The sequence below is a fragment of the Crocodylus porosus genome, unplaced genomic scaffold (genome assembly GCF_001723895.1).
Source record: "Crocodylus porosus isolate Cpor-Errol unplaced genomic scaffold, CroPor_comp1, whole genome shotgun sequence".
In the NCBI taxonomy this organism is placed as follows: Eukaryota; Metazoa; Chordata; order Crocodylia; family Crocodylidae; genus Crocodylus; species Crocodylus porosus.
This window is the reverse complement of record NW_017728949.1, coordinates 70,011,887-70,021,476: the sequence shown is the minus strand read 5'-3', so window position 1 is coordinate 70,021,476 and position 9,590 is coordinate 70,011,887. Positions and strand designations below refer to the sequence as shown.

At 41.3% G+C, this 9,590-nt stretch overlaps 1 protein-coding gene across 1 annotated transcript; it reads left to right on the top strand.

The window, feature by feature from the left end:
- The first annotated feature begins 1,456 nt into the window (after positions 1-1,456).
- NXPH2 (neurexophilin 2) lies at positions 1,457-8,746 on the top strand. The gene is made up of 2 exons (XM_019553608.1): positions 1,457-1,585; positions 3,377-8,746. Exons 1-2 carry the CDS (start codon positions 1,457-1,459, stop codon positions 4,118-4,120), a joined length of 873 nt encoding a protein of 290 aa, XP_019409153.1. The 3' UTR covers positions 4,121-8,746.
- Positions 8,747-9,590: the final 844 nt, after the last annotated feature.

Genomic DNA, 9,590 nt, shown 5'->3' with positions numbered 1-9,590 from the left:
TGCTCTCTTACGATTTCTTACTTCCAAGGCCAGAACTGGTGCTGCCAGCAAAATTCACACTCAAAGCTGCACCGTGGCACCAGACTCCTTCTGCTGGCAGAGTTACACTACGTCTCTGAATGAAAGATGGCTTCTGCCACTGCCCAGTAGCTGGTAGAGAGCACGTGTACACACACTTGTACCTTCTGCCAGCTGCTGTGGTCTGATCAGCTGCCGTGCCCCCCACTCCATGCCCTGTCAGCACAGCTGATGAAGTGGAGCTACATGGATGCACTGGGAGCTGCATGAGGCTGCCACAAAGCCGTGGGTGCTTGTGCACTGGTTCCGGTAGCTGCTGTCTTTTGCAAGCTAAAGCTTGCAGTGTAGACAAGGCCAAGGAGAACTGGGAGGAAAGAGGACCAGACATCTAACACAAGCATGGGAGCTCCAACACAGTGCCCAAAAAAACAGAAAACCCAGCAAAACAAGTGTGCTGAGGACAAGAAGATAAGGGTGTGCAAGCCTAGCTCTCAGCAAAGGGCAAATACCATTAGCTGGGCTTAACTTAATCAACTGTAAATACACTTGGTGTTAAGAGACACTCATGTCACAGATCCTTTCTAAGCCTCTTTTCTCAGCATTTCCCACTGTTGCTACCACCAGCGCAGCTTCCATTCATGGTCGCAACAGCACAAGCTTAAACTGGCCACCAACACATTTAATCAGCAAGTCCGTGAACCTTGCTGAAAACAAGTGGGGAGAACAGGTTCTGAATGTCTGCTTCTGGCCAGGCAGGAAACAAGGTTTAAAAAACACATATCACCCATTGGTAAATAGAGAAAATAGTTAGATTATTTATGCCTCTGAAAAGGTGTGGGTCAAGTTTTTACTCCAGGGATAGGTGAGGGTTTGCATCAATTCTTGTTTAATCCAAGCAATATTGCTTTTTCTGCAGCACGGGAGATAAGTTATTTTCTTAGCAGTGGTTATGGCCGGCTGCGCCATGAAGTCCTATTCCCAACATCACCCAGCTGCTTTTTAACTAGTGAACAAGATTGAAAGTGGCTGAAGAGTTATACATAAACATGATGTTGTTTCACGCAGGCTTTTCTATCATATTGACGGTTTTCCATAGTATCATTACAGCAATGCTGTTTGTGCTGTTACAGATAAGCATCTGTCAGTGTTTCCATTAAAATCCCCTATTTTTACGAGTTTTAACTCAGCCATGAAAAATTTAGTCCACAGGCAGAAACTTGACATACAAGGTCTCCATTTAGGAATGATCTTTATTGTCTTTTTTCTCCTTCTGCATCCAAAGAAGAGAAGAATTTATGCAAGTTGAATTAGAGATATGAGCCTGACTACTAAATCCGGATCCAGCCCTCAAGGCTGGCAAGTGCAGTGTTTTTGGTTTAGGAAGTCAGATGGTAGTTTCAGTTCTAATTACAAATTCATATTGGGAATGCTTGCAGATATGACTGAGGGTTTCCATTCAAGTTTCTCTCAGCATTTACATGGCATGAGCAGCCTCCACATGCAAAGCAGATCAGGGAAGGAGCAGAAAGCACAGCAGGAGATCGGCCAGAGGAACGGGATCAGAGTGGTACTCAGAGGGTTCAGGGCTAATTTGTGGCATTGCCTGCCAGAAAGGTTGTCCCTCATAGATTTGTGTTATTAAGAGACCATGAATAGTAATTTCATGGGGTTAGGTTATGTTTTTTAGTTTTATTACTGTAACCAATGGCTTTATTTCTAAAAAGAATATTATAGTATAGACTAAGTCGTCTTAATTTTCTGTTTTACAAAGTGAGGCAGTTAAAGATTAAAAATAAAGCAGTGTACTGTATAGTCACAACACCAGTTACTGATCAAACTTAAGAAATAGCAGACCTACAAGTTAACACTATTGAAAACAACATTTTAGTCTGGTCTGATTTTAAGCATTGCCCCTAAATGATAAAAATAGCACAAAAAATCTATATTTATGAATCAAGTGTCATTTGGACTATTCTGAAGGAGAGTATACAGAACAGAGAGTATATAGAAATGAAAAATTAGCCCTTCATGCTAAACCTGCCGAAGTTATACATTCCAACAGCTGTCCTCTGTATGTATATGCATAATGATATAGTCTATATCAGTGTTTCTCAACCCTCGAGTTGCAAGAATATATGAAAGGGTCGTGAACAAATTTAAAAAAAGGATCAACAAACTTTAAAAATAGATTCTCCTTTAACGGCGAAAAATGTGTGAAGCCATGCCTTTCCCTTTGCAGACTGGCAGCCCCACATACCCCTCTTACCCCACACACCCATCCCCTGCCCCACACACTGCGGGGGTGGGACCTGGGGGCAGCAGGTCGGGAATGAGGAGCACTGGTTTGGGACTGGCCATCGATGGTTAGAAATGGGTCCTGGTACAGAAAAGGTTGAGAACCACTGATCTATATGATCACATAATGATTGCATGCACAATTCACAGGCTCCCTTCCACACACAGCTCCAAGAGTGGATGCACAAAAGTGCAGAAAAGCTAGAAATCTAAATGTACTACTTTCACACATTTGACTTTTACAACCTAAAGTTCTCAGTTTCATCAACATTTAACAATAAAGTTATTAAAAGCAATGTTTTTGCTTTACACTCAGCTTTTCCTAGTTAACATTTTGAAATGAAGTCAGTGATTTTCTGAGCTGAAGACCTAAGCATGACCCAAGTCTCAGTGGATGAATTGCTTAATAGTCCTTGAAAGTCAGATAGTCAGATCCTCTGTAAGGTAGTAAAACTGGAGCATCCAAAATCATGGTTATTCTTACTTGTGTATCAAGTTGTTATTTAACATCTATCAACTTTAAAAATTACTTTTATATTGTATCTGCAGCTGTAGGTAGCGTTTTATTCATGGCAACAGAGTAAAGTTTCCTCTCGAACAGTTACAAGGTATGAACAAGTACAGCACAGCTAAAGGTTAAAGACTGTCATGTGGACATTGTAATAAGCAGGCTTCAGGGAACAGCTGAAATGTGAGAAATGATTTCAAAGGGAAGGGTTAGAAAAAAAGATTAGATTGGAGGTTTTTAAGTGGGGAAAAATCCCAGACAATTTTGCTTCTTCCTTTCACTCTACTTTTCAGACACTATGCTCTTTGGCCGAGAAACAGACCTTTTTCCTCTTAGTCCCAGTCCAATAAAATCCTTAGCCTAAACTAGTAGTAGTTGTCTAAAATTAGTCTAAACTAATTAAAGTAGTCCCCTTGAATGAATTTTTTGTGTAAAGAATAATCAGGTAAGGATGGGACCCGATTTGTATAAAAATGAATGCTATTAATGCTGACTTAGTTATCTTTCCATTTTCATTTTCACTTTCTATAATCCTGTCTCTCTCTCTTGAAACAGATACTTTGTGACACTAAGCAAGTAGTGCATGCCACAGATGTTTTGGATTGGGAAGACAAAGATGCTGCAGAGACATTGGTCGACAATGTTGTCCATTCCAGGATCATTAATCCTTTACGTCTATTTGTTAAGCCATCACCAGTGTTGAAACATGGCCAGGTGTCATATTCAGACAGCATAGACAACTTTTGGGATTGGCTATCCAACATCACTGAGGTTCAGGAGTCTCTTGCACGAACTAAACGCAGACCAATTGTAAAAACTGGGAAATTCAAGAAGATGTTTGGCTGGGGAGACTTCCACTCCAACATCAAAACTGTTAAACTTAATCTGCTCATCACAGGGAAAATTGTTGACCACGGCAATGGAACCTTCAGCGTTTACTTCCGACATAACTCAACGGGTCTGGGAAACGTTTCTGTAAGCCTGGTGCCACCTTCCAAAGTGGTGGAATTTGAATCATCGCCACAGTCAACACTGGAGACCAAGGAATCCAAGTCCTTCAACTGTCGAATTGAGTATGAAAAAACAGATCGTGCTAAGAAAACTGCATTGTGCAATTTTGACCCTTCAAAGATCTGCTACCAGGAGCAGACCCAAAGCCATGTTTCTTGGTTGTGCTCTAAACCATTTAAAGTTATCTGTATTTACATTGCTTTTTACAGCGTAGATTACAAACTGGTGCAAAAGGTCTGCCCTGATTATAATTACCATAGCGAGACTCCATACTTGTCCTCTGGCTGATGTGATCCATGTTCTGAATAACTGTAGAAATTCAGCATTGGTCATAAACATAAGAGTTTCCTTTAATCTATGAGGACAATGCTTTCCTATCAGGTTAAGGTCTTTCAAAACTTGTGGCTGTGTTTGTGCTGTATCGTAAATATTCAAACTGTTTATGTAAAAACCATTTTCATTTGACAAAGTTGCATTCCTGCTACGTTGTCATTAATAAGGGAAGTGTCAAGCAGATGCAGGATAAGAAGAAACAAAATTATGCATGTCACAAACACTGATCTTGAAAATTATTGAAGCAGGTTGGAGGGCTGCTTGAGTTAGCAGATGCATTGATGTCTTTTAGTTGATTTGTACAGCACTTACACATTAAGTTCTCAACACGGAGTGGGAACTGGAGATGCAAACAACGAACAATGACAACTAACACTGCTACAGGATGTCCATATGAAACCCCCAGTAACTATTAACCCTCCCATTGATTTTGATGGTTATATAGGCTTGAAGAATCTAATCCTAACATTTGAAGAAAATGGTATTTCTATAAAAGAAATGAAAGGAAGTTGGTTCTTCCTGGGCATTTCTAAAAGTAGGTGTAGGCATTGACACGAAAGAGTTCTTTCTTCAGCTTTCTTACCTCTGGATATGCAGTGATATAATCAGACATTGCTAACCCTGTGAGACCCTGTCAGTACAGGTTTGGTGTAGATTTCTCCCGCCTGTGGTTGCCATTGCTTTGCTTTATTCTCAGGTGTTTACATATATACCAGTACTAGTTTTACAGTAGAACACGTGCACCTTGATCTGTGTTCAGTGAGTCCCAGAGCAACAACAACGAGTAGATGTTTCATTTAGAAGTAAGCATTTATCTTTATGTCTCGCCATAGAGCCCCATCCCTATATTACATTCCTAGCTAACAGAAAAATATCATAAATTAAAGCCAATATCCCAAAAGGCCACGTTTTCTTTTTCACGAGTCCCAGTTAAAATGGCTGTTTTCAAATTAATAAAAAACAAAACATAAAATCACTGAAAAACAGAAGGTCAACACCCATCTGACTATTGAGACCCTATGCAGATATCCAAATGCTATGGCCAAAGTCCAGCTGGCCTCAAACAACATGGCTGTACTGAAGCCAACAGCAGAATTTACTCCTGTGGCTCAGAAGTAAGCATAAACATCACATGGGCTTTCTTAAGTAAAAAGGCATGTAAAAAAAATGAAAGCCAACACTTTTTCATTTCTGATGTCACAGATTCTTGCCAAGATTTGTGGAAAGGAATTAGCTGGGAAAGGGGGGGATCTTGTTACATGTAAGTGAACACTGATGAGTGCTGGCAGAAAAGTACATTAACATGAAAATTAAGTTGTGCTAACATGTACTTGTAAAGATATGGCAGTGCCTCTAAACAGACAAGGAGACAGACTAATGTCAAGGCAAAATGGACCTCACTTGCTGACTTTTTTTTTGTTCGTTTGCTTGTAAAGCGTCATACTGAAAAAGAAAAAGTTGAATTTGTTTTTGTCTTAAGGTTACAAATTTAGAAATGTGGTTTGGTTTTATTGAGAATCTAAAGGTTTCTGCTCACATCGTGCATATAGTCTCCCATTCTCAATAATAGAGTTTTCCATTTTTTAGTCTATGACTGCTAATGCCTTCATAATGTTTTATGTTCGGTAGGGTGTGCTGTAGATCAGGGGGGCCAACCCACAACAGACATGCCACAAGTGGTATGCACAGCCCATTTTTGTGGCATGTGAATGATCAGAAAGTGGGTAGGAAGGAGAGCAACAGCAGGCAGAGAACAAGTTGGGGAAGGAGTGAGAAGTGGATCAGAACAGGGAGGAGGTGAGAGGCAAAGCATGATCAGACTGGGAGGAAAACCAGTTAGGAAGGGAGGGAGAAGCAAGAGGGGAAGGAAGCAAAAGGCAAGCTAACAAGAGAGGGCTGGGAGCAAAGCAGCAAGCAAAGGTTGGGGGGTGGTAAGAAACAAGATCAGGCTAGAAGCAAAGCAGCAAGTGGAGAGGTTGCAAGAAACAGGTAAGATCTGGCGAAGTGGAATGGGGCTGGCAGCAAGGCAGCAAGTAGGGGAGGGAGTGAGATGGCTTATGCAGGAAGATCCAGTCAGGGAGAGCCTTTCTTCATTTACTCCCACAAAGCAAATAAACCCCATGTTTTGTGCACAATTCTTGTAATTTATTTAGTTTTAATTTTCTACAATGCTTAGTAACGTTGTAAAAGAAGATAAAACAATTATCACTCACCTCAATGCTTTTCAAACAACACCTGAGTAGATTTTCATCTCATTTTTTTGTCACGATACCTCAATGTCACGAAATGTTCCTTTTTTATGAGCCTCCACAGCTGTGGGCCCATTGACTAGCCATGGGCTCTGCATTCAAATGCTACTCCCTGAAGCTGATGAAACATCCTTAAGTTCCACTGATTTAAGAGAATAAAAAGCACACAGTTCACATCATTGCTGAATTTGGCACAAATTGATAAACAGCCACAGTGATGTCTGCTACATTCTGTATCTGTCCTCATAGCAGGCTCATATTATTCCTTGCACCTTATTTTGATGCACAGGGTGAGGACATTTCAAAGATCATTTCCCATTTCCTGCTTGTTTTCAGCTATGCACACAAACTGCTCTTTGAAATTCAGAGACTGATCTCTGGCAGACAAGGTTCTTTGGGTAAATCCAGTATCTTTTATTAGACAAACTCAAATAGTTGAAAAAATTCTTCTTAGCAAGCTTTCAGGTACAAACACCCTTCATCCGGCAAGTCTGGGGTCTTTTCTGCCTGGAGTGTCCGTAACATGGAAGCAAGTGCTGCCAGGAGTCTACAGCCATGCAGATGCATGACTAAGGCCCCATATGCACATTACACTTGAGGCATGATTAACCAGTTAATCGCATCTTCTATTGTGACCCAGACACATTCAATCAATGAATAGCATGATAAAACAAGGAATAAGCCACAACGTTATTCTACAAAAAGAAAAAAAGTGTAATAAAACGTTGTGGCTTGTTCTCATCACACCATGAATTGAATGAACTTGGGAGCCCCATCAGCTGCCAAGGCTCCCATCTGTAGGGGTGCATCACCTACTGCCCTGGCTGTGAGCCTCATCAGCTGCATGGGAGCTTGCTACTTGCTGGTGCAGGGGGAGCCAGGGACTGTAATTATGGGCTCCCCTACACTGGCAATAAGGCACGATCGGCAAGCGTCTCTGTCATGGTAAGAGGTGCGATTGTGTGGGTTGTGCATCAGCTCCTATCGCACTTTTGCCTGAACGCCTAGAAGGGCTCCACGGTTAAGAGTGGTTTTCCACTAAGGCTGCCCAGCGGCATCTGAAAACAAAACAACAACAGTACGTACTGTGATCCCTGGCCCTGCCAGAGGTGTGGAGAGCAGGGGGTCATTCAAATGTGAAGAGGAAGGCTGTTCCTGGGTTTTGCTTGCCTTTCCTTCATTCCTTCAAAAGCAAATAGGCGCTTCCAGCTGTTCAGTCACAATCAGCGAGGCTCCTTGCCAGTTTGCCCACCGATCCCTCAGGGACTGGCTCCCGATCGCAAGGAGCCAGCAATCGCACCCTGTACCACGATGGTTCCCCAGCACCTGCTGCCACTCACTCTGCACACATGTGGGAGGGCAGGAGGTTTCTTTCTCCACTTTCCCTGCTGTTCCTGACTTGTCCTATAACTGCTGCTTCCTAACACTAGTCACACACTTTGCCAAGGTCTTTTCATAGGAATCTGACCCTCTTCTTCACCTGCTCAGAGGGAGATAAGCAGTGGGGAGGCAGTTGTTAGAAATCATGGTTTCTTGCTCAATATGTTCATCAGACTTCAAGAAAGGAGCTTATTTGTTTGACTTCCATGTTTGTAGTTAGCTTTTCTGCTTTTTGAAACCATACAATCCCAGGCAGTTGAGGAATCTTGAACTCCACAAGCCTTGTCACTTATTCCAGACCTTGCATACCTGGTATTGGTGATGTATAGTCTAAAGACATAATTATCTGCAGTATTCGCTTGCAGATACGCAGTGAAGTTATTATGAAAAAGTTTGTCATTCAGCAGCAGCAATTTTGGTTGCAGAGCGCAGTGGTCTCACTGGGCATTTAATACCTTCCCTTTAGAATCATCATGTTCCTGCAGTAACACTTTTTATTGGTCACTAGTTGTTTCTCAATTGTATTAACAGAAACAAAATAAACCAGAGGTGATCAACCCATGGCATGGGCGGCCTCTGTGTGGCACACAGCGCAGAGGAAGGGGAGCAGAGTGGCACTCTGGTAGGGTGCAGAGCTAACCTTGTGGGCATGCCCTGCTGAAAAAAGGCTGGTTACCACTGATCTAGATTTAGGTGTATATTAGCTAGAAGTTATTGCTATATTCTCTGAGTTCAACGTTTGGTGCTTTTGTAACTTAGTCGTAAGCCATGACTTTATTGCCATGTATTTTTACCCAGCACTATAGAAAACTTAATAACAAACAAAACTACAAGGTATTTATTGTAGAGTATGTGAAAACCATAAATGTATATACACAAATATATGTGTACATGTAGAGAATATATGTGTACACTTATTTCTATGTAAATAAAGAGAGTTTGCTAAATCTGTCACTTGTTTGTTGCATCCTTTAATTTTAAAAAAAGATTTTGTTTCTTCTTAAATATTTTCCAGCTTGATTATTCACATGCCTACAAGTTTTGTTTTGTGCAGAACATGTTCTTTTTCCAGAAGTACATCTTATGCAGCAGAATCAAGGAGGCTATACACTCAAGAAAACAGAGCACTATTAAGGTTTTGTAGCATTCATTTTGTTAGGCCTAACATGATACCAAACAGATTTTTATGCAAGGTAACAGTTCTTACCGTGACCTGTTTAAAAAGGTGTGCTTGTTACAAAGATTATTTTTAAAAATACATTTTGAGACTATTTTAAAATATGAGACAAACCCGGAAGTCCTAAATTAGTTCTATGAGGACCTCCCAGGTCCACTTCTCGGGTAAAACTTGTAGAAGGAACAGAGGCCTCACTGTTTATTCAGTTCTTGCTTAAACACCGTCCCAGTGAGACACTAATATGTGGATCACGGTCTCAGACAAATCACATCATGGTGGCCCGGGACAAAAGCACAGTTGCTTCAAAAGTAGTTAAACCTCTGTGTAGCCCTACCCAGGATATATGTGAGGACCTGCATAAAGGGTCCCTCCATGCAGAAAATATTGACCAGACCATCTCACTCAATTGAGACCTCAGGATCTGGCTCCGTATTAGAAAAATCTCACAAATACTGCGCAAGATTGTGACATCCTTGAACATCTAGACAATATTTTGTGCATTATAGCACATTGGGATCTTCAGCAGCTTAAATTTACTGCTGAAATCTATTGGGTTAGAGTGCTAATGTTTTTCATAGATTTCAGAGACTTCATAGACATTAGGGCTGGAGGGGACCTA

What these genes read in the sequence shown, in the direction of transcription:
- NXPH2 (XM_019553608.1), top strand. Translation starts at nt 1,457, where the DNA reads ATGACTGAGGGTTTCCATTCAAGTTTCTCTCAGCATTTACATGGCATG. An exon ending in AGAGGAACGGGATCAGAGTG is followed by an intron (nt 1,586 to 3,376) that starts GTACTCAGAGGG and finishes CTCTTGAAACAG; the next exon opens with ATACTTTGTGACACTAAGCA.